Source organism: Jaculus jaculus, chromosome 9, assembly GCF_020740685.1.
Source record: "Jaculus jaculus isolate mJacJac1 chromosome 9, mJacJac1.mat.Y.cur, whole genome shotgun sequence".
Taxonomy (NCBI): Eukaryota; Metazoa; Chordata; class Mammalia; order Rodentia; family Dipodidae; genus Jaculus; species Jaculus jaculus.
In genome coordinates this window covers 135,715,025-135,740,245 of record NC_059110.1, presented here as the reverse complement: position 1 = coordinate 135,740,245, position 25,221 = coordinate 135,715,025, and the positions used below count along the sequence as shown (strand labels likewise).

At 46.4% G+C, this 25,221-nt stretch overlaps 1 protein-coding gene across 1 annotated transcript in view; it reads left to right on the top strand.

The window, feature by feature from the left end:
• Marchf10 (membrane associated ring-CH-type finger 10) overlaps window positions 1–25,221 on the top strand; it is a 123,559-nt gene that overhangs the window by 85,265 nt on the left and 13,073 nt on the right. Inside the window, exons 7-8 of the mRNA XM_045159072.1 lie at window positions 7,054–7,223; window positions 12,140–12,249. Coding sequence (XP_045015007.1) covers window positions 7,054–7,223; window positions 12,140–12,249 — 280 coding nt within the window. The remainder of the gene's footprint in view (window positions 1–7,053; window positions 7,224–12,139; window positions 12,250–25,221) is intronic.

The following is a 25,221-nucleotide window of genomic DNA, read 5'->3' as shown; positions in this document are numbered from 1 at the left end:
TGATTAACCCCATAATAGTCATTAGGTGAGGGATTTTTGTAATCATAGGTATTTTCCCCATTTTTTCCAGTGCTGAACTAAGCATGCTTTCTTTAGAGAAACATGGGGATTCTAAATCAGAGATAGGATCTTCCTTAACCTTTTAATGAGATTGCTTATTTTTAGAAAACTGTCCCCATTTTGGTTTCCTTAAAAATACACATATGTGGGCTGGAAGGATGGCTTAGCAGTTAAGGCCTTTGCCTGCAAAGCCAAAGGACCCTGGTTCGATTCCCGAGGACCCACATTAGCCAGATGCACAAGGGAGCACACCCATCTGGAGTTCATTTGCAGTGGCTGGAGGCCCTGGTGTGCCCATTCTCTCTCTCTCTGTCCCTCTTTTTCTGTCAAATAAATAAATAAAAAGAAAATAAATACACATACGTAGGGCTGGGGAGAGATGGCTCAGTGCTTAAGCTCTGCCTACAGAGCCTAATGACCTGGGTTCAATTTCCCAGTACCCACATAAAACCAGATGCACAAACTGCCCCATGCGTCCGGAGTTTGTTTGCAGTGACTGGAAGCCCTGATGTGCCCATTCTCTATGTCTTTCCCTCTTCTATCTCTCTGTTTACAAATTGATTAATTAAAATATTTTTAAGTACACTTATGTGGGATAGAGCAATGGCTCAGTGTTAGTGGCACTTGCTTGCAAAGCCTGACAGCCTGGGCTTCATCCCCCAGTGCCTTCATATCCAGACGCACAAGGTGGCTCGTGCATCTGTACTTCATTTGTACAAGTAGGAGGCCCTGGTACACTCACTCCCTATCTCTCTCTTTCTCTCTCTCTCTCTCTCTCTCTAAATAAGTAAATAATTTTTTTTTTTAGTTCACATATGCGGGGTTGGGAGATAGCTCAACAATTAAAGGTGCTTGCTTGCAAAGCTTGCCAGCCCAGGTTCAATTCCCCAGCCATCCATGTAAGCCGGGTGGGCATCGATTTGCAGCAGCAAGAGATCTTGGCAACCACACACGCACACACACGTGCAATAGATAGGTGTCAGGTAGGTAGGTAGGTAGATAGATAGATAGATAGATAGATAGATAGAGATAGAAGATAGAGATAGAAGATAGAAGATAGAAGATAGATATGTAGCTAGATAGATAGATAATGTAGGTACAAAAAAAGGTTGGGTAATCCTACTCAGTTTCTTCAGTATTCCCAAAGTGATTTTTCCTTGAATACCATAACTCTAAGAACAGTAAGTTTACAGATATATGGGTTTCTGGCAGATAAACAGGGCTAGCTCTTTCCTCCAGCAATTAAGAAGCAGGTTTCCTTTTTTTTTTTTTTTTTTCCACAAAAAGGTTGCTATCTCCTCAGAGAATAAGCCATTCAGCTCTTGAAGTTCACAGCTCTCCCTCTTGGGACTTACCGCAAATCTAACCAAGAGCTCTAGAATTTGAACCTTCCAAAAACTAAAAGACAGGTCCCAGTTACCATAGTTACCTCAGTTCTTGGAAGGGTGGAACTGGAGTAACCACCGCCTCCATTTTTATATGTTCTTTCTCATGCATGAGAGAAAGAAACAAGATCCTTTTTCAATTTATTCTTTTCTTTGATCTCCCCTTTCTTTTGAGGTGATTTTGGGACATTTCAAAGCTATGAAATCGGACACTAAGTGTCAGAATTCTGTTATATTTATGACAAGTGTTTTCTGTTCCCTAATCTTGGCTTAAGGATCTGAAAATGGATTCTTGGAATTTAAGCCCTATAAGTGTATGTTGATATGGCCCATAGACATGTGGCACGTTTTTATTATTTTGGGGGGTACCCCTTATAATCATGCAATTGTCCTAGGATTGTCCCAACGGATCTGCGCTCCCTTATGCCTGCAGACACTGACCAAAATAAGCCTGTCAGGGCTTTCCATTCTGCTCACCTTGCTCCAGCACCGCCTTGCAGCCTTGAACGGGTCTGAACAGCGACGGAGCAAAGCCTCTTCCCCACCCTGCTCTTTAAAGAACCCTCGACTGCGTACCTAAGAGTCTGCTTGCTGCAATTTTTTAAAGGGAATTACATTGAATCTACAGGCTATTTCAGCAGTGTTGACAACTTGGAGGTATTGATTCTTTGATAAACATGCTAGACTTCTCCTCTTGTGTCTTCTTTTATGCAGTTTTATGGCTTTTTTTTTTAATAAAAGCCCTTCGATTTGTCTCTGGATTCTTTTATTTTCTTTTGTTTGCTATTGGAACAATATTTTAAGTCCTAACTCTTATATCTCACATATAGAAATGCAATTGACTGTGATCTTTACTTTCTCTGTATGTTTACTAAACCCTCTTATTATTTGCAATATTTTTGTCTATAGATTGTTTTGGTTTTGCTCTATAGAAAATAACTTTAATTGTGAATAATAGTTCCTTTCCTTTCAAACACTCTATTTTGATGCTTTAAAAAAAAAAAAATCGCCACATGCTGGGCATGGTGGCACATGCCTTTAATCCCAGCACTCAGGAGGCAGAGGTAGGAGGATCACTGAGTTCGAGACCACCCTGAGACTACATAGTGAATTCCAGGTCAGCCTGAGCTACAGTGAAACCCTACCTTGAAAAAATTTTTTCAATTTTTAAGGATGGCTTATTTTATATTAAATACACTTGTTATTTTTTAAATATTTAATTAATTTATTTATTGGACACAGACAGAAAGAAAAAGGCAGATAGAAAGAAACAATGATGTGCTAGGGCCTCTAGCCACTGCAAACAAACTCCAGTCACATGCACCACTTTCTGCATCTGATTTTACATGGGTATGGAGGAATTGAACCCATGATGTCAAGCTTTTCAAGTAAGCACCTTTAACCACTGAGCAATCTCTCCAGCCCATTTGTTGTTATTTGATCAGTCTCCTGTTTCTAGCATATCTACAGTTACTTACCTTGAATAACTTACTAAACACACACCTGTTGATCAAAGGGTCATAATGTGGATTGTCAGATTGCTTTCTAAAGAAGTTCTACAGGGGCTGGTGAGGTAGGTCAGATGGTGAAGTGCCCCACTACCAAGCAGGGTGGGACACACCTGGAATCCCAGCTCTGGGGAGGTGGAGACAGGAGGAGACCTGAGGTCCACTGGCCACTGGTGTAGTCTAACTGGTGTGCTCCAGGCCAATGCGAGATGCTGTTTCAAAAAGAAATAGATGGGAGCCGGGTGTGGTGGCGCACGCCTTTAATCCCAGCACTCGGGAGGCAGAGGTAGGAGGATCACCGAGAGTTCAAGGCCATCCTGAGACTACATAGTGAATTCCAGGTCAGCCTGAGCCAGAGTGAGACCCTACCTCAAAAAACCAAAAAAAAAAAAAAAAAGAAATAGATGGGGCTAGAGAGATGACTTAGCAGTTAAGGCACTTGCCTACAAAGCCAAAGGACCAGGTTTGAATCCCCAGGACCCACATCAACCAGATGCACAAGGTGGCACATGCGTCTGGAGTTCATTTGCAGTGGCTAGAGGTGCTAGCATGCCCATTCTCTCTCTCCCTCTTTCTCTCAAATAAATAAATAAAAATAAAATATTCAAAAAGAAATAGATGTCTATCTAAGGAACAACATTCAATGTTGTCCTGTGGCCTCAACACACACACATAAGCTCATGTGCTGTGTACCTACACAGACATGCAAGAATAAAAGAAACAGAGAAAGGAAAGCAGGGAGGTAAGAAGGAAGAAAATTCTACAATTTTGTTATCTCACCACCATTTTATAACCATTTTTCTTCCCTATACCCTTGCCAATTTCAGAGATTTTATGTATGTCAAAGATTAGCCAAAAATTCTGATCAGTTTAATTTGAAAATTTTATGCTTATTTTAGTGATGTTGAACTCTTTCCATGTTTAATTGTAAATTTGCATTTTTTCATGTCATTATGTGATTGTGTCCTTTAACAATTTTCTATTGGGCAGAATTGTTTATATCAACTAGACTATGTAAATATCTTTATATAAAACCACTAGGGCTAGAGAAATGGTTTAGTGATTAAGGTGCTTGCCTGCAAAGCCAAAGGACCCAGGTTCAATTCCCCAGGACCCACGTAAGCCAGGTGCACAAGGTGGCGCATGCATCTGGAGTTCATTTGCAGTAGCTACAGGCCCTAGCGTGCTCACTCTTACTCTCTCTCTTTCTCTCTATCAAATAAATAAATAAAAATAAAAATAATAATATTCCTCTGCTAAATATCCAGAACTTTTTTATCTTTCTCATTTTATTTCCTTTATATTTTGTGTACAGGATGTTTTTGACATGTGGAATTTTAATGTTACTTGTAACCAAATCTGGTATGTTTCCCCATTGGCTTTTGCATTTGGTGGATGCTTAATAAAACTCAATACCCAGGCTGGAGAAATGGCTTAGCTGTTAAGCACTTGCCTGTGAAGCCTAAGGACCCTGGTTCGAGGCTTGATTCCCCAGGACCCACGTTAGCCAGATGCACAAGGGGGCGCACATATCTGGAGTTCATTTGTAGTGGCTGGAGGCCCTGGCATGCCCATTCTCTCTCTTTCTCTCTCTGCCTCTTTCTCTGTCTGTCACTTTCAAATAAATAAATAAACATAAAACAAAAAAGAATTTTAAGGAAAACTCAATACCCTTTCAAGTGTCCATAATTATTTTCTTCTAGTGCTTTTTATTCTCATTTTATACATCACAGAGGTTAGAAACATGGGCTTTGCTGCCTGGTTTCTCTAGATTGGATGTCTAATTCTACCAACTATTTGCTATCTGTTTTGGGAAAAGTTCATTTCTGGCAGTCTTTTTTTTTTTTTTTTTTTGTGGAAACAAAGAACAGTAAAAGTTAAATGAGGTTTTAAATACTTACCTCATATTTATAAGAGTTCCTAGTCCCAGTTAGCACCTAATACTTGGTAGCTATGCTTAAATTATATGTACTATATTTTGGTATATAGTATGAGAAAGAGTTCTAATGTGCTTCTCTCTCTCTCTCTCTCTCTTTTTAATAACCAGTTGTCTCATAGTTGTCCTATTGTTTCCTGGCTAATTTCAAATGCCTACTTTGGCATAGTCTATCCCTACCAGTCTGTTTATGGGTTTTTCACTTCTGTTCTGTTAATCTGCCTGAAATACTGTATCAATGGCACACTTTTATTTTTGTTATAGATTTATAAATTTTAAAAAATCTTTGTTATAGGAAATCCTTGATTACCTTTCTTAAAAAAGTATTTTTTTTTTCAAGGTAAGGTCTCACTCTAACCCAGCTGACCTGGTATTCACTATGTAGTCTCAGGGTGGCCTTGAACTCATGGCGATCCCTGTACTTCTGCCTCCCAAGTGCTGGAATTAAAGGCCTTCTCCACCATGCCTGGCTTGTAGTTGGTTTTTTGAAGCAGGATCTTCTCTATATAACCCAGATTGGCCTGGAACTCATGATATAGCGAAGGCCAGCCTTGAGCTCAGAATCCTTCTCCTTCCACCTACTGAATGCAGGGATCATAGGCGTGTGGCACCATGCCCCGTTGCAGAAATCCTTCTGATCGTTTTTCTTACAAAGCAGTAGCCATCACCCTGTGGAATCTTCATGAGAAGATGCCCCACTCCCTGAATTATTAACTTCTTCTGAGGGCAGCTCACGTCTTTCCCTGCTCCCTTTTCCTAAATCCTCTTGGTTCCCACACGCGACGGGTCATCTCCATTGTTTCGTGAAGGAAGGAATGAGTGGTTAACTACAGAGCTCTCTAACTGTATGTCTTATTTCGTCTCCAGTTCTCCTCCCTAAGTGGGCGGTTAGGGGTAAATAGATGATATGGTGAAGTGTGTGTGTAAGCGCTGTATGCACTGTGTGTGGATGTGTGTGCTCTGTACACGTGCGTGCAAAGGCCAGAAGAGACTGTCAGGCTTTCCTTCCCTTACGGCTCATCTGCGTATTTCTCCCACTGAGAAGGGGGAAGTTGTCTTCCCTTCACTCCGAGCTGCTGTCCATCAGTGAGCCTCAGTGACTCTCTAGTCTCCCCACCCTGCAGACTGAGGTTACAGGTGTGCATTTCCATGTCCAACGTTTTTATTTATTTATTTAGTTAGTTTTTTTGAGGTAGGGTCTCACTAGCCCAGGCTGACGTGGAATTCACTATGTAGTCTCAGGGTGGCCTTGAACTCATGGTGATCCTCCTACCTCTGCCTCCCGAGTGCTGGGATTAAAGACGTGTGCCACCACGCCCTGTATGTCCAACATTTTTTTCAATTATTTTTGTTTGTTTTTATTTATTTATTTGAGAGTGACAGACAGAGAGAAAGAGGCAGATATAGAGAGAATGGGCACACCAGGGCCTCTAGCCACTATAGACAAACTCCAGACACGTGCGCCCCTTGTGCATCTGGCTAACATGGGTCCTGGGGAGTCAAGCTTTGAACCAGGGTCCTTAGGCTTCACAGGCAAGCGCTTAACCACTAAGCCATCTCTCTAGCCCATGGGTTCTGGGGAATCAAACTTGGTGGTCTCTGGTCCATCTCCTCAGCCCCTCAAGGAATTTGTCTTTAGGTCACTTGACTGAAAGCCTCAGAAGCAGGCTTCCAACCCAGGAGCTCTGATCACGAACCCTGTGAGCAACCCATTATACCATACCCCGTGGCCACCTCCCTCAGAGTGGCTAAGGCAGGGAGAGGGGATCTCAGGCCTTACTATAGGCTTCTCCTGCACTTTTCCAACTCCTTTCTTTGCATTGCTGGGAATTGAATTTAGGGCCTCCTACATGCAAGGCAAGCATTCTGCCACTGAGCCACATGCCTGACCCCACCCCATCTCTCACCTGTCAGTTTGTGGTACCTGCTCTGGGCCTTCCTGTGTACTCACATGTACGAGTGACCACAAAGCACGTGTGCACTGATCACCCACAGCCTCCTCTGGAGCAATCTTCATATTTGGGCCAGAGGTAGCAGGGGGTGAGCACCCGAAGCCCTCCCAGGCAAGGCATGGGGGGATTGCTCCTCTTCCACTCCCCCACGGGCCCCCTGGGAAGTGGTAATCATGGGATGGAATGGTCATGAGGTCTTGTTTTCCATTTAGTCTCTTGAAAGAAGAGGACTCTGAGGAGGAGGGAGACTTGTGTCGCATCTGTCAGATAGCCGGGGGTTCCCCGACTAACCCCCTTCTGGAGCCTTGTGGCTGTGTGGGAAGCCTGCGATTTGTGCACCAAGAATGCCTGAAAAAGTGGCTGGAGGTGAAAATAACATCAGGTAGGTGGGGAAGGAAGAGCATCAAGCACATGGTGGCATATAATTAATCTGAGACATTGTCACTGTGCAAACCTCAGAGCCTTGTCAACTGCTCGCTGTCCAGGAAACGTGGCCAAACCCAGGATTCTTTTTTTTTTTTTTTTTGAAATTTTTTTATTTATTTATTTGAGAGTGACAGGCAGAGAGAGAGAAAGGCAAAGCAAGAGAGAATGGGCGCGCCAGGGCCTCCAGCCACTGCAAACGAACTCCAAATGCATGTACCCCCTTGTGCATCTGGCTTACGTGGGTCCTGGGGAATCGAGCCTCAAACCGGGGTCCTTTGGTTTCACAGGCAAGCGCTTAACTGCTAAGCCATCTCTCCAGCCCCCAAACCCAGGATTCTTGATCATACGTGCTGAGATAGGTGGGAAATGTGGGGTTTTTTTTTCAAGTCTCAGAGAAGGATCCTGGAAATAAACCCTTCTCCTGGTTGAGGCCTGAACAAAGATGCTAAGTTCACTTCCCAGGAAGAAGGAAATAAAAGAAATGAATTGGTTGTGGAAACTCAATAAGCATACCATAGCAGTGTCCAGCTAGGAAGCACCCAAAGGTCCATTTTGAGAGCCCCCAACACATCCATACACAAGTGTGTGTGCATGAGCACACACACAAACACACACACACCGTGGTTGTTGAATTCAGGTGTCCCCCCATAAACTTAGCTGTTCTGAAGGCTAGGTTCACAGCTGATGGAGATTTGTAAATTAAAGCCTTCTGGAGACAGTGTATTGTTGGGGGCAGGCTTATGGGTGTTAAAGCCAGTTTCCCCTTGTCAATGTTTGGCTCACTCTCCTATTCCTGTTGTCCACACCTGATGTTGGCCAGGGGGTGATGTCCATCCTCTGCTTATGGCATCATTTTTCCCTTCCATCCTGGAGCTTCCCCTCGAGTCTATAAGCCAAAATAAATCCTTTTTCCCACAAGCTGTTCTAGTAGGGTGATTTTTGCCAGCAATGTGTACCTGACTGCAACAGTAAAGTGGTACCAGGAGTGGGGTTGCTGCTAGACACCTGACTGTGTGTGGCTTTGGCCTTTTGGAGCTGATTTTCAAGAGGAAATGTGGGAGGATTTGAAACCTTGACCTAAGAGATGCCTTATAGTGCTGTAAGTACAGCTTGGTGGACTATTCTGGTCAGAGTTTAAAGGCCTGAAAGCAGTAAGAACTATGGACTGTGAGGTTTAGCTTGTGAGGGTGAGAGAGAGCTGAGTCTGGACTGGGCTAGAAGCAATTTGTGTGGGGAAACTTGCTGTTATGCCCATGTCCTGAGATGTTGTGCTGGGTTGCATTGGTGTGGACAGAGGGATATGGCACAGAAATGAAATCTTTGGGCTGAAATTTCTGCCTGTTTAGCTACAATTATATGAGAAATTACAACCTTTGGGATTGGGCCAGCTGACCTGCACTGGGGCAACAGGAAGAATGTAGACTCTTTTGGAGGGGTCTGAGTGCTCAAGAAGTGTCCTGTTCTTCAAAGTCTGCTTTATTCCCCCTTGATTAACAAATTGGCACCCTACCTGGTATTGTGGAATATAAGAAATGCAGGAAAGAGGTCATTGAATTTGCAACACGGTCTTGTGTTTTGGAAATGGCCATGAGAAGTGTGAAGCAGGTCTGCTGCATTGCCTGCATGGAGACCGGATGAAGCCATGAGGATAAACCGTGGGTTGCAGTGGAGACCCAGTGGAGATGCCAGGAATGTGAGATGGCTTATAGGAAAGCTGCCAGCCTCAGGTGAAGTTTTCCAGGACTGTGAGTAGCCTAGCTAGAGGGGTGGAATTGGAACTCCAGAGACTTGTTGCTGGTTAGAATTATCGAACTTGGAGATTTGTCACTGACTAGAGTTGTTGGACTTGGAGCTACAGAGTTTCATATGTGCCTTTATTATTTTAAGTCTTATAATGATTGAATATTTCTTTACTATGCCCAATGCCATCTTTGCAGTGTGAATGTTTACTCTGTGCCATTATGGGCTTTGGGAGGAAGTTTTTGGTATTATGGCTCAGTTAAAAGACCTTGGACTATGGATTTGAACTTGAACATCATTGGGAGTGATAAATACTATGGGGACTTATAAAGTTGGATGAATACATTGCATTTTACATGATGTATGGTTATCAGTTTATGGGGGCCAGGGGCAGAATGTGGTGGTTTGATTCAGGTGTCCCCCATAAACTTAGGTGTTCTGAATGCTAGGTTCCAGCTGATGGATATTTGGGAATTAACACCTCCTGGAGGCAGTGTATTGTTGGGGGCGGGCTTATGGGTGTTGTAGCCAGTTTCCCCATGCCAGTGTTTGGCACACTGTCCTGTTCCTGTTGTTCACCTGATGTTGGCCAGGAAGTAATAGCACCCTCTGCTCATGCCATCATTTCTTCTGCCATCCTGGAGCTTCCCCTGGAGCCTGTAAGCCAACATAAACCCTTTTTCCCACAAGCTGTTCTGGTTGGGTGATTTTTGCCAGTAATGTAAATCTGAGTGCAACACACACATGTACACATACATACATATGTACATACATACACAGAGATACATACACACATTCATACGCAAACACACATACACACACATACATATGCACACACACACATATACATGCATACATACATATACACATGCACATATACACACACAGGTGCGTGTTACCTGAGAAACCAAGTAAAGCTGCCTATTTACAGGAAAGGTGAGCAAGCAATGTTGATTTAATTTTCTAGAATCAGAGAGAAAGATTTCCAAGTGCTACTTTTGTCAGCTTGATCTTACAGTCAGGTCTGAAGCCCCTTCTCAATTCCCTGGGGGAAGTGATTGCCTAAATATAGACACATCAGGAGGTTGGCTATAGTTTTCTTGGCAGAGAATAAGTTTCTGTAAAGCATGGCTTTAGGAATAAATGAGCACAATTTTAGCCAAAACAAAACACACACACACACACACACACACACACACACACACATACACATGGATATGGATGCAGGCAAGATCTCCAAGAAATCGTTACTCCACAGCCAAAGGCTGTTTCTCTTTTTTCACACCCTTATCTGTCCCCAGCCACCTAGGAAACTTACAGCTCTACCCTGTCCCCACGGGGCGTGCCCCCTCACCAAGCGCAGCGTCCCATGGAATCAGAGAATGGGCTCATAGCAGGATCTCATGAACTCTCTCGTCCCTGAAGCCCTTTTCTGGGGCGCGTCTCCCTCACACAGGACATGCAGAACCAACCCCAAGATGCTTCAGTGCCGCTCACCTAATGAGCCGGGACTGAGCACAAGCAGAGAAAAGAGTGGATTCGGTGGCTGGTGACTCTGCCATGCAATGCTTTCTCTTACTGGGGATTCAGGCCAATTAAACGTCTACCACAGGAGGAAAAAAAGAGAGAAAACAGCCCATGAAGTGATGTTAAATGCTCATAAATGCCAATGCTAGCGTGGGTACATTCAGCAGGATTAGATTGGAAGACACATGGGAGGATCTGTAGCCAAAAGCATCATTGCTACAAAAAGAAAACCAAGCAAACAAAATGCAGAGGAGGGGCTTATCTTCTTCCTGGCCCTCTAAACGTCTCTGTTATTTACTATTCTTTCTCTCCACACTGGAGAAGTAGAACTGGGGTGTCAACCTGCAAAGCTGTAATTACTAAATAGAAATAGGCAGGGCAGTAAGTTTTCTAAGATGTAAAATAAACACCATAAACACCGGTCTGGGGCCAGTCATATGGTTCAAGGTGATTGCTTACAAAACCTGCTAGCCAGGGGTCAATTCCCCAGCAGCCACATAAAGCCAGATGTAAAATGGCTCACGCACTTGTGATGCCAGCGCCTCTACAATGATGGGAGGCGGGGCCAAGAGAATCCAAAGCTTGTGGGCCAACTAGTCTGATGGTCATTCGCCGTCTGGCCATTCATTTGCAGCAGCAAGAGACCCTGTCTCAAAGAAGCAGGAGTGTAAGATTTCCCCAAGGTGTCCTCTGACTTCCACACATGTGCTATGGTGCGTGCGTGCGTGCGCACGCACACACACACACACATCAATGAATAAATAATAAAAATAAACGCCAGCCCATCATCAGCTAGAACACAGCAAGCGCGGTGCAGTGCAGTGGGGGGAATGGGAGGCTTTTCTTTTTTTTTTTTTTTTTGCTCAGATCGGCTGCAGCTCTGCAGCTTGGGAGACAAGGCAAGTGGAGAGAAAGTGCCGGTCTAGCATGCGGGCCTGTAAGAGAGGAGCAGCACCCCAAGCCCTCTCGGGGTTTTTCCCCCAGCCGGCCTCAGCGCTGGCCTCAGATAACACCCTCACCCGTACCCACATCTGGCCCTGATCCCTCGCTTCTCTCGGGTGGGGGGAATCTCACAAAACCACTGATAGAGGGTACTTTGCTATCTTCTTTGTGTTCCCTAATTTATTTTACCTGGCTGAGAGTGGGGTCTGCAGGCAGGGATGGGGGGACCCAGTATTTGTCCTTTCTGCAAACACCTGTTGTACAGATGCATTGCTGGTATGCAACAATCAATTTTTATGAACCATGATGTTTATATATTTAGATAGAAACAAGACCTGTTATTTAAAAGTCATGGGAATTTCACTTGCATGAAACTTGCATAATAAATGATTACAAAGGGAAAAGTTTTTTCAGATCTCGCATTCAAGGGTATTTTCTACAGAAAGATGACTGACTTTAAATAAAAGTCACTGAAGCTTGAAGTTCATAACACACACAAGTTTATTCTCAAAATATTACCTGTCCAAAGTGCCAAGACAAACAGACTCAAGGGTGTATATAACAAAGTTTGTTGTGGGTGTGTATGCATGTGTGTGTGTGTGCATGTACACACGAGAGTATGTAAGAGCTACCCTCTTATATATAATTCTTATGTGATTCAAGGAGCAGATCTAGGCACTGTGAAGACCTGTGAGATGTGTAAGCAAGGCCTGCTGGTCAACGTGGATGACTTTAATATGATGGAATTCTACCAGAAGCACTGGCAATCCTGGGTAAGAAACACTCATGGCCACTGTCTCCAGACTAAAGGAGGCTTGAGACTGTTCCCAGAGGTATATGAGACATGGGTATGAGAATGTCTGGCTCAATTCTTTGTCAGTAAATTGGAACACTGGAGACCTGAGATATCTTGGTCATTCTGTGTTTATATCAGGGACAAAGTGGGGAAACTTGGGACTCGGGCGGCAGCTCAGTCAGTGAGAAGCTTGCTTTCAAGCATGAGAGCCTGAGTTCAACCCCCAGAACCCACTTAAAATGGCAGCACTTGCTTGTGATCCCAGCAGAGACAGGAGAGTCCACATTTATAGCCAGCCAGTCTAGCCTAATTAGTGAGCTTCAGGCCAAAGAGAGACTCTGTCTCAGAAGAAGTAGATGGTGTCCCTAAGGATGACACCCAAGGTTGTCCTCTGGCCTCCACATGCACACACACATTCATTTTTTAAAAAATTGGAGCTGGGGAGATTGCTCAGTGGTTAAATGTACTTGATTGCAAAGCCTGGTGGTCTGGGTTTGATTCCCCAGGGCCCACATAGAGCCAAAGCACATGTGTCTGGAGTTTGTTTGCAGCGGCTGGAGGCCCTGGTGCACACATACACACACACGTGCTCTCTCTGTCTCTCTCTCTCTCTCTCTCTCTCGCTCTCGCTCTCTCTCTCTGCCTCATACACACACATATACATATAAATAAATCAAATTTTTAAAAATGTTAAGCCAGGCATATTAGTGCACACCTTTAATCCCAGCACTCGAGAGGCAGAGGTAGGAGGATTGCCATGAGTTCAAGACCACCCTAAGAACACAGAGTGAATTCCAGGTCAGCCTGGGCTACAGCAAGACCCTACCTCAACAAAAAAAAAAAAAGAAAGAAAGAAAGAAAGAAAGAAAGAAAGAAAGAAAGAAAGAAAGAAAGAAAGAAAGAAAGAAATTAAGTGTGGAAGGGAGCTAGAGTAGCCAATTGGACACAGAAATAGCAAACATCTAGGCAGGTCTATGTCCACATTTGCTGAAGTAATTTCATAGCAACAAAAGAAAAAATCATTCAGGGTCTTGAAGGAAATGGTCTCCAACTTAAGTATCATGCCCCTCTGAACAACAAGGGAGTGCTTTGCTGAAGGCTGCTAAGTATGTAGTGAATGCTTACCGTGCGCTGCTTAAGGCCAAGTGAACTGGGGGATGGGACAAGTGGAGAAAACTCTCCTGGGACATTTGGATTGCATTTCTGATACTGTGAAAAAGCTTATTAACCTCAGGTGGGAAGGTGATTTATACCCAAGGTAAGAGTAAATTACTAAATTCTTAAGCAAAAACTCTTCTGCTCAGAACTATACTCTCCAGTATAAGAGGACACATGCCACAGGTGGCTAATGAGAAAGTGACTAGTTCTAATCAATGGGTATTATAAAGTGATAAATACAAACCAAATTTCAAATGCTGTATGCCAAAGGAAGAATAAAATATCAGATAATTTCAAATTAAATCTACACTGTGTTAGAGTGCTTTTCAACACTATAACAAAACACACAGGCTGGAGAGATGGTTTAGTGGTTAAGGAACTTGCCTGTGAAGCCCAAGAACACATATTCAAATCTCCAGGTCCCACATCGTCAGATGAGCAGTGACTCAAGTGTGCAATGTCGCACATGCACAAGGGGGTGCACGCATCTGGAGTTTGTTCACAGCAGCTGAAAGGCCCTGGTGCACCTATTCTCTCCCTCTCTCCCTCTCTCTCTCTCTCTCTTTCAAAAATAAAATAATTTTAAAAAAAGACAAGACTGGGCAACTTTATAAAGCAAATGAATTTGGGGGCACATAGAGAGTGACTGTCCACACTGCTGCCCTTTCTCCCTTGATGAGAAAAGAAACAGGGAAGTAGGGAATGGACATGCAGTTTACTGTTTTGTAGTTTCGAGGGCCGTATCCTGTGATGGCATTATTGCTGGCAAATTCCTAAGGTAGAGCATGGTATCACACAGGAAGAGACAGGGCGCACGCATGTGTGTCTTGTAATCTGTTCTTATGATTCTTCTAATCCCTTCTTACATAGCCAACAGGGTCTGGTCTTGGAGCCCCATGTTGAGGCCCTTGCCAAATTCAAATCCCCTCAAGACTCCACCTCTGAACACTACAATCGATTAACGTTACACCTGTGTTAGTGACACAAAACAATGGATTTTTTTATATTTTCATATCTATGCACACACACAGCTCACCTCACCCTTCCCTCCCTTCTCTCCGGATAAGGCTCACTTCAGTAATACTTCACAGTGAGGGTGCTGGTCAGCTTTCCATCACTCTGCTGAAATACCAGAAGCAATTAACTTGCAAAGGGAAAGGTTTATTTTTGGCTCATGAGTTTGGAGGTTCCAATCTAAGATTGAGTGGCCCTATTATTTTGGGCCTCTGATGTGGGTAGCAAAACATCACAGATGCCAAGGAGCAGAAAAGCAAGAAGCATGTGGGAGGGCCTGGTGCCTTATAATCTCCTCCAAGGTCAAGTCCCAAGTGACGTGAGGACCTCCCACTAGGCTCCACTTCCTAAAGCCCCCACCCTCCCCCCCAATCATGCCATGGCGGGGACGAAGCCATTGACAAGTGGACTCCTGGGGGCCCCTCTCATCCAAACCACAGCACTAGGAATTACATCTCAACTCCTAGGGGAAACACACAACTTGTATTCAAACCATAGCGTGAATCACATTTCAAGGATGAGGTATGTGTCCTGTCCGGCATGCAAGGAACTTGGGTGTCACCACCATCCCAACAAGTAAAAAGGCTGAACTGAAAAAAAAAAAAAAAAACTTCTTAGATCTGTAATAAAAAATGAGATCACAGAGGGAAACACTGCCCCTCTAATTAGAATGAGAGCCAGGTGGATCGAATCACAGCTTACCAGAGCAGAAACTCACAAGCAGAGGTTCAGGGTGGGCAAGTCAAAAGTTGAAAACTCCACGGCCAGAGAGACGGCTTAGTGGTTAAGGTGCTTGCCTGCAAAGTCCAAGGACCTAGGTTCGATTCCCCAGATCCCACATAAGCCAGATGTACATGGTAGCACATGCGTCTAGAGTTTGTTTTCAGGGGCTAGAGGCCCTGGCATGCCAATTCTGCCTCCCCAACACTGTCTAACAATTAATTTTTAAAAAGAGTTGAAAACTCCAAAGGGACCAAGAGACAGGGGTGTCCCCACACTTCTGTGGCTTTTATCTGCAGGTGCTCAGCCAGGTTCTTTTTTTCTTTTTCTTTTTCTTTTTTGTTGTTGTTGTTGTTTGTTTTTCAAGGTAGGATTTCACTCTAGCCCAGGCAGACCTGGAATTCACTATGTAGTCTCAGGGTGGCTTCAAACTCTTAGCTATCCTCCTACCTCTGCCTCCCAAATACTGGTATTAAAGGCATGCGCCAGTACACCCAGCTCAGCCAGGTTCTTTTGGTGAACATCAGAGGACAAGCCCACCATACTCTGGCAGAGGGAAGGGAAAAGCCACCATCCTCTAAAGTTTTTATTTATTTGTACATGCGTTTGTGGAGGCACACCAGGTTCTCCCGCCACTGCAAACAAGCTCCGGATGCTTGCAGCACTATTTTTTGCATCTGGCTTACATGGGTGGCTTGGGAATTGAACCAGGCCAGCAGGCTTTTCAAGGCAAATATCTTCCACCACTGGATTAACTTCCAGCCCCAGAAAGTAACCATTTTGATCCACACCTGGGCACTGTGTACTTAACATCTGCCTGGATCTGAACCGTAGCATACAGCACACGTCCAAGTGAAAACATTCATCAAGAGCATTATCTGGGGATGGAGAGATGGCTCAGCAGTTAAGGCGTTTGCCTGCAAAGCCCAAGGCTCCAGGTTCCATTCCCCAGGACCCACGTAAACCAGATGCACGAGGGGGTGCATGCATCTGGAGTTTGTAGTGGCTAGAGGTCATGGTGCACCTATTCTGTCCCTCTCTCTCTGCCTCTTTCTCCCTCTCTCTCTCTCAAATAAATAAATAAATACATGTTTATTTTACAAAAGAACATTATCTGACTGGGAGAAAGAAAACAGCCACCTAGAGTAAGGACCGAAGAGCACAGATGAAGTTCACAGGCCAGAGGCCCAGGCTCAGTGACCTGCTCGAAGGAGTGACGGCTGCGCCCCTTTCTTACACTTTACCACCACAGCACTAAAGCCGAATACAGAAGTTCCCGTGTCCCCAGGAGATCATCTCCAGCTGTTAAGAAAAAAATATACACCCATATGCCTAGACACCTGTAATGCCAGCACTCAGGCAGCTGAGACAGGCCGATCATCATGAGACCAAGGCCGGCCAAGACTACAGTGACAGCCTCAAAAAAAAAGAAAAAAAAAAAAAAAGAAAGAAAGAAAGAAAAAGAAAAGAAAATTACAAGGCATACTAAAACACAAAATAAAGTCGTCTGGGCGCTGTGGAGATGGCTCAGTGGACACAGTGCTTGCCACTCGAGCCTGAGTGCTGAGCTTGTACCCAGGCCACATGTAAAAAGAAAAAGCAGCCGGGCGGGGTGGCGCTCGCCCTTCATCCCAGCACTCAGGAGGCAGAGGTAGGAGGATCACTGAGTTCAAGGCCACCTTGAGACTACATAATGAATTCCAGGTCAGTCTGGGCTACAGCAAGACCCTACCTCAAAAAACAAAAACAAGAAAACCAAAAACACTATAACTGAAAAAATATCCTTAATGGGTTTATTTAATTTTTTTATTTTAGAGAGAGATAATTAGTGCGCCAGGGCCTCAGCCACTGCCGTGGAACACCAGATGCTTGCGCCACCTAGTGGGCATGTGTGACCTTGTGCTTGCCTCACCTTTGTGCGTCTGGCTTACGTGGGATCTGGAGAGTCGAACATGGGTCCTTAGTCTTCACAGGCAAGCGCCTTAACCACTGAGCCATCTCTCCAGCCCTCTAATGAGTTTATAAGGAGACTTGACACAGCTGGGGAAACAAAAGTTCCTGAGAGGAAGGAGTACGTGGTCAAAACCGAAAAGCAAAAAGATGAAAGAGGACCAGGGAAAGTCCTCAGTAGGTAATAGCACTTGCCACACGAGCATGAGGGCCTGGCTCCCCGCGAGTGACCCCCAGCACCATGTGGCAGCTGGGCATGGCCACACAAGCCGGCAACCCCAGGCTCACGGGGAGCAGAGGTCAGCAACCGCTAGGACTCTTTGGTCAGCCAGTCCGACTAACGACATCACAACTCCGGGTTCTGTGACAGACTGACTCAAGGGAACATGCAAAAAATTAATAAAGAATTTAAGATGTCATATTAACAATTTTAGACCGCAGTCATGTTCTGCTGAACATCCCAGTCAGCGCAGGACTTGCGTGCATTGGGCGCTTTGTACCGTGTCGCCTCTGCGCGGTGGTTACGCCGCCGTTGAGGCGCTAGGTGTGTTGAGTCCCACAACAGTGAGATTGCCTCACCATACATTTCTCACAGCGTGTCCCTGCGGCTAATAATTATCCACTGAAGTGGTATTTTGAATATGCTGAGTGAATAAAATATATTGCTTACATTAATTTCACTGATGTGCTTTTTTATTTCTTTCACGAGGTTCCTATAATTTCTCAGATTGCCCACATGTGGCTGCACTGGTGACCAACGTGGTTTGGTAATGGCTAGCCCTTGCCTAGAAGGCACCTTATACGGAACAAGCTGCCAATAAATATTAGTTGAATGAATATCACCCATTATAACTTAAAACTACCCTCCCTTATAACATAATTCAAAAAGATTAATAATCATGACTTATAAAGCATGTAAAAATACAAAATCACTGCTGAGCAAACCAAATGTCACCCTTCAAAGAGGACCTACTTCAGCTTTTACATCATTAGCCTGTATCCAGACCTTTCTCTGCAAATGTTTTGACAGCTGAGTCAAAATGGAGAGGGCAAGACGAGAGGCAGGGAGTGGCCGACAGGGAGAGGAGGGTCCGGCCAGTTCTTCAGTTTCCTGAAGTGCCAAACAAGAGATGGAAATAATGATAGATTATTGGAACAGCCTGATCCGTAATTTTTTTTAATTTTTTTTTTTTTTTTTTTTTATTTGAGAGCGACAGACACAGAGAGAAAGACAGATAGAGGGAGAGAGAGGGAATGGGCGCGCCAGGGCTTCCAGCCTCTGCAAACGAACGCCAGACGCGTGTGCCCCCTTGTGCATCTGGCTAACGTGGGACCTGGGGAACCGAGCCTCGAACCGGGGTCCTTAGGCTTCACAGGCAAGCACTTAACCGCTAAGCCATCTCTCCAGCCCCTGATCAGTAATTTTGATATAGGGGTCTAGTTAGGAAGAAGACAGAGCTTAGCAGGAGTGGGGGAAGGGTAAGAGAAGGTAGTGGGTGAATATGATCACAATCCATTGTATGGCTGGACCTGGGGGCGCACGCCTTTAATCCCAGCCCTCAGGAGGCAGAGGTAGGAGGATTGCCGTGAGTTCGAGGCCACCCTGAGGCTACAGAGTGAGTTCCAGGTCGGCCTGAGCTACAGTGAGACCCTACCTCAGAAAAAAAAGAAAACAGCAACAACATTGTATGCATATATGAAATAGTCAAACACTAACAATAAAAGTGACAAGGGGAAATTGAGAGAACGTGCCTGATGCCACAGCGTCGTTGCCGAGGTTGGATGTGAGGAGCTAAAAGAAGGAGGACGCGGGAGGGAGGGAAGGGAGACGCTTGATGAATAGAGTCCGTATTCTGGGTCCTGAGGACCTGTCATAACCCTCAGGCACTAGGATCTGAACTGAGAACCACAAAAACTTCTAGTCTTGAGTGCTGAGCAAGTTAGAATAAAAATATTGAAAGGAACCCAGCTCGCTCGCCCTCTCTCTCTCCCTCTCTCTCTCCCTCTCTCTCTCTCCCTCTCTCTCTCCCTCTCTCTCTCCCTCTCTCTCTCCCTCTCTCTCCCCCCTCTCTCCCCCTCTCTCTCCCCCCTCTCTCCCCCTCTCTCTCCCCCTCTCTCTCTCCCTCTCTCTCAGTGCCGAGTTCAGGGTGCCAACAGGTTCATCTCAAAAAGTACATGAAGGGGCTGGAGGGATGGCTTAACAGTTAAGGAGTTTGTCTGCAAAGCCAAAGGACCCAGGTTCAATTCCCCAGGACCCACAAAAGCCAGATGCACGGGGAGGGGGGGCTCATGCTTCTGGAGTTTATTTGCAGTGGCTGGAGCCCTGACACGCCCATTCTCTCTCTCTCTCCCTCTTTCCCTCTGTCAAATAAATAAATAAAGTACATGAAGCCTGTCTAACTTCCTGGGAAGGACATGTCCAGGGTGAAGCTGGCTCCCGAAGGCACCGGCGTGCTCTGTGGACATGATCAACACTGCTCAGCCCAAGGCAGCCTTGACCAGCAAAGGCGCCTTTTAGCAACTGGCACTGCACACTGCACACTGCACACTGCTCGGCCTCTGCTGAGGTCCTACACCACACACACACATATATATATATAATTTACCTGGGCCATTCGCACAAGTGACCCAATAACAGTGAATCTCTCCAGGAGAGTTAATACATTTGCACCGAGGGCTGGAGAAAAAGTGCTTGGCACGCAAGCATGAGGGTCCGAGCTTGAACCCCCACGAGAAAGCCAGGCCTGGGTGGAGCACCTGTAATCCCAGAGCCAGGGAGGGGGGCGGGACGCCGAGGATTTGGACTAGCTGATCCCGCCAAGTCAGAGAGGTCTAGCTTCTGTGTGAGCCCTCGTTGCAAAAACTAATAATAAGGGGATGGAGAGATGGCTCAGCGGGTAAGGACCTTGCCTACAACACCTGAGAACCAGGGTTTGATTCCCCTGTACCCACGTAAAATCAGATGCACAGTGGTGTGTGCGTTTGGAGTTCCATTTGCATCAGCTGGAGGCCCAGGCATGCCCATTCTCTCTGCCTCTCTTCTATCTCTATGTCTCTCTGCTTACAAATAAATAAATATATTAAAAATAATAATAGCAAAGTAGAGGGCAATTGAAGAAGACAGCCAACATCAACCTCTGGCTTCCACATGCATGCACAACACATGTGCATGCTGCAGACATGCATGCACACCACACATGTTACATGCACTGGCAAAAAATAAAAGTTTTGCACTCACATAGCCTAAAGAACCAAGCCTACGAAAAATCACAGCAGCTCTGGCTGGGATCTGCACCTAAATCTTATCCCTTCCCCAAAGGCGCCGTGCGGAAGCTCTGGGCTCCGTTCTGCCATCTGTAGGAAGTGGGAGCTGACTGGCACCTCACACGCCACCTACCAAGCCCAAGCCTCTCCAGAGAAAGCTGTTGGTGATTGAGAGCGTCCCCACAGATGCCCAGACTCTTTGGCACCAGGGACGAGAATAGAACAGTCCATCACTAAACACACATAATCCAACTGGTCCATTCGGAGGTCTATCCCCACTGCATCCCATGGGTAGAGGTAACTGGATTTTAGCACATTCTAGAAAGAACTGTGAAGGTGGCCGGGCGTGGTGGCGCACACCTTTGATCCCAGCACTCAGGGAGGCAGAGGTAGGAGGATCGCCATGAGTTCAAGGCCACCTTGAGACTACACAGTGAATTCCAGGTCAGCCTGGGCTAGAGTGAGACCCTACTGAGAAAAAAAAAAAACAAAACTGAATGTAACTGTCAGCTGGGGTCTGGGCAGGGAAGGGATGGCTAGTGTTCTCAAAGGAAGGGCGACACTAGCTGAACAAAGGCCAAAGTGTGAGCAGTGAAAGGAATGAGGAAGTGGCAGCGCGACCTCCCCATGCCTGAAGGGACAGGGCACACTGGCCAGAATCCTCTGCAGCTCTTCAGAAGAGGAAGCAGGCAGGGCCCCGCCCCCGCCCAGCAGCGGGAAGAGCAGGAACTCACAGCGAGGCCGTCAGTCCGTCTGTCTGTCCTCCCGCTCTGTCTCCCGCCAGCCTGAGCCAGCAGGAAGACGAGAGGAAGGGTGACCGGGGCGGGGGAGGGGGGGGCACAGAGCAAGGTGGGAAGTGGAAACGTCCAACACAGGAGTTACTCTAGGCAGCAGCAGGAAATATTTTGAATCCGTTTCCGTGAGAATTTGACAGGCTGTCCAAGCCATTTGAAAATGTCCCTCGTGAGGCTGGGGAGATGGCCCAGCAGTTAAAGGCACCGGCTTGCAAAGCCTGCGGCCCAGGTTCGATCCCCCAGTACCCATGTAGAACCTGATGCACCATGAGGCACATGCGTCTAGGTTGTTTGCAGTAGTGGATGGCTCTGGTATTCTAGTGTTCTCTCTCTCTCTTTCTCAAATAATAGCAAATATTCAAGAAAAGGCCCTCACTCGTCCTGACCAGTGGAAACTGTTCTTAGGTGGGATCACCCACTTAAGAACCACCACGACCTAGAGAGCTGCCGGCAGAAAGCACTGCTCACTCTTACACGGGTGCTGGCCGTTCCGGTGCTCCGTGGTGAATTCAGCAGGGGCTGTTGACTAACAGTCCACGTTGAACTTGAGACACAAGGCAAGTGTGACCTGGAAACTCCCCGCGGACCAAGCCTGCAGCCGCCGTTGTCGGACACCAGCCTGCGCAGGAAGCAGTAGAATCTTAGTGTGTCCCCAGACGATGGCCCAAGAGACCAGGCCTCCAGGCTGGTCGTGCTTCTGTGTGTGCCACTGGGCTTCTCGGGTCTGGACCCTTCTCCTCGCATCTAGACCAGGGCTCCTGTGGGCTTCTTGGCTGCACTCGGGGCTGGTCTCTCCCTGGTAAAGAATCTTCTCTCGGGAAGGGACAGGTAGCCGGTGCCCCCGCTACACAGGGACGCAGAAAGGAGAAAACCACAAGTTGCCTAGAACTGGTTTCAGCCTTCCTGGCTCACCCTTGACCTCAGCTCACTCGCTAGCTGAGTAGCTATTTTCTTCATCTTTTCCACTTAGCTGTTTGTTTCACTTTAATTCTAAAAGTCATACAAAGCCGTGGCTGTGCAGCTGCGCAGTAGAGCACTTGTCTTGCTCTGTGTTGGAGGCTCAGCAAAACAGTAACGCAGGGGACATGATGGAGAATGGGATTTCTAAGGGGAAAGTGGGGAGAGGGAGGGTATTACCATGGGATTTTTTTTTTATAATCAGGGAGGATATTACTAAAAATTGAGAAAAAAATATATTAACACATAAAAATCTTCTTGCCAGACGTGTTGGTGCATGCCTTTAATCCCAGCACTCAGGAGGCAGAGGTAGGAGGATCGCCATGAGTTCAAAGCCACCCTGAGGCTCCATAGTGAATTCCAGGTCAGCTTGGGCTAGAGAGAAACTCTACCTTGGAAAAAAAAATGCTGACACCCAGGGGTAGCCCCTGATTCAGTTGGCCTGGGATAGAGGACAGGTGTCAATTACTTTTAATTATGAGAAAAATACTCAGAATATGAGAGTTGAACCTTTTTATGTGTGTGTGCATGTGTCTAAGGGCCAGAGGACAACGTAAGATGTCACCTTCAGGAATACTGTCCATCTCCCTTGAAACACAGCATCTCTCATTAGCCTGAAGCTTACCTTTTGGCTGGACTAGCTGGCCAGGGAGCCCCAGAGATCCTGCTTCCCCAGTGCTGCGATTTCAGGTGTGTGTCACCATGCCCAGCAATTTTCAAAATTTTTATTTATTTATTTATTTATTTATTTGGAAGCAAAGAGATGGGAGGGAGGAAGAGAGAGAGAGAGAAAGACAAAGAGCCAAAGAATGGGCTCCCCAGGGCCTGTAGCCACTGCAAACAAGCACCAGATGCGTGTGTCACTTTATACATCTGGCTTTACATGAGTCCTGGGGACTTGAACTCTGGTTATAAGGGTGTGCAGGCAAGTGCCTTAACCACTGAATCCTCTCTCCAGCCCATGGCCAGCATTTTTATGTAGATGCTGGGGATCAAACTTAGGCCCCTGTACTTCCAAGGCAAGCACTTAACGGGATGAGCTACTGCCACAACTCCAAAAAATTTTTATTTATTTATGTTTTTTTTTTTCAAGGTAGGGTCTCACTCTAGCCCAGGCTGACCTGGAATTTACTATGTAGTCTCAGGGTGGCCTCGAACTCACAGCAATTCTCCTACCTCTGCCTCCCAAGTGCTGGGATTAAAGGTGTGGCTCCCACGCCTGGCCTCCCGAAGTTTCTATATAGCACCTACTGTGCGTTGCACTCTGTGCTTGGTACCCTAGGGTGCCCAGAACCCCACAGTTAACTGCCTTGTAGTGAGGACGTGAACGGTAGCGTGGTGTGGGAAGGTCAAAATGAGGAACATACAACACCCCCGGGGTCTGTTCTCAGCGTCTCTCCTGTGTGTCTGTTTACTGAGCACACAGGGCACCAGGCACTGGGCCGGGCAGCCAGGAGCCCAGGCACACGTGGCATTGACTGCACCCCACAGTCTTAAGCCCAGACGGTGCATCTGGAATCCTATCTTTCATTCTTGCCTCCTGCAGTGTATATTTGTTTTGTGAACCATCAGGGCCACCTGCATAAGGCCAGTTAACATAACACCTGGGGAGAACAGGCAGCACGGAGGTTACCTCCCACCCCTCCTCCCTTATAAAGTGGAGTCTCCAGCCCTGCACGGTTCAGCCTTTTTGCTCAAGCCACAGGGTGGGGTGGCCCCAGGCTGCCCAATCACCACTGTGTCTGGGAGATGCACCCCTGCCACTTCTGCTGTGTCCTACGGGAGAGGGTCAGCAGTCCCTCCTCAGTAGCACAGACCTGGCCTTGCTCCATCTCCGCCAAGGAAAGATGTCCCTGGGCATCCCCAAGCACCTTCCTGATCACCCTCGGGCCTGGGGGCATCTCTGAAACATACTTGAAGGCTTCAAAAAGGGCCCAGCCAGGGTGACCACTGGGGTGACTCAAAGCTCACCAAAGGGCTGAGAAGTGACGGTGGAGTGTCTCAGGGACCATTTTGGAAGAGGTGGTGGAAAAAAAAAGTTAAGAGCCACAAAAAAGGAGAGGGCTGCTTACAATGCTGTCTTCCAACCTGAAGTGGCCTTGATATCCAGGATCTCACAGTGGCTGAAGCTACCTACACAAGACCTGCTCAATAGGGGGCCGGGGAGGAATCAGGAAATAACATCAGAACAGAAGAGGCTGGTCAGAAAGAAGGAATTCAGTAGGGGGGCTTTTGAAAGGAAGAAAAGGGAGGGTTGTGGAGAGAGGTTATAATCATGGTATATTGCTTATATTTATGGATGTTGTCAATAAAGAAGTTTAAAATACCATTCAGCTGCGCTTTTGGCTTTTTCCAGAGCATCACCTAAATGCTGAGTATTTCCATAGGAAGCAAATCTCTTGGCTACAATGAATGTTAACAAAACAAAGAAAAATGGGGACAGTAGAAAAGAAAGGAAAGCAGCTGGTGGGCAGACAAGCTCTCTCACGCTCCTGTCCACAGCTTCCCTTCTCAGTGTCCACCCAGTCCTGCCCCCCACCCCACCCTCAGGCCCTGCAGTCCAGTGACAAAGGGGATCCCAGACTCTGCTAGGACTGGGACAAGAGAGGAGCGGGTCAGGGGTCGCTCTAGTGAAGGATGCTCTAAAATCCAGCTCATTCAGCAAACGCTGAACAAATGCACGGAATTCTTCAGCGAGCAGGGCCCTCCGACTTGTGGCTCCAGAGTAGAAAGGGTGGCTCTGGGTGGCCGACCGACGCCTGTTCTGATTGGCCAGCGGAGCCCTCGTCAAGCATCTCGTTTTCCAAAGGAGGGAAGCCAGGAGATTTATGGGGCCCTTGTGACAGGTTCCCTCCCACGGAACAGAGAAGAGACACAATCTGCTAGAAGTGACTTTTCAAAATTATCTGCAGAAAGCATTAGTGGATACCTTCCCATCTGCATGCCTCCGGGCCTTATTGAGTCATAAAAAGTAAATGATTTCCACCGCACCCCCCCCAATGCTTTGACAAACCTGACGGGTCCAAGCCATTTTCTAGCTGGTTGGTTTGCTGTTTCTCGCCAGAGTGTCTGTTCAGAAAGCAACCCCCCCT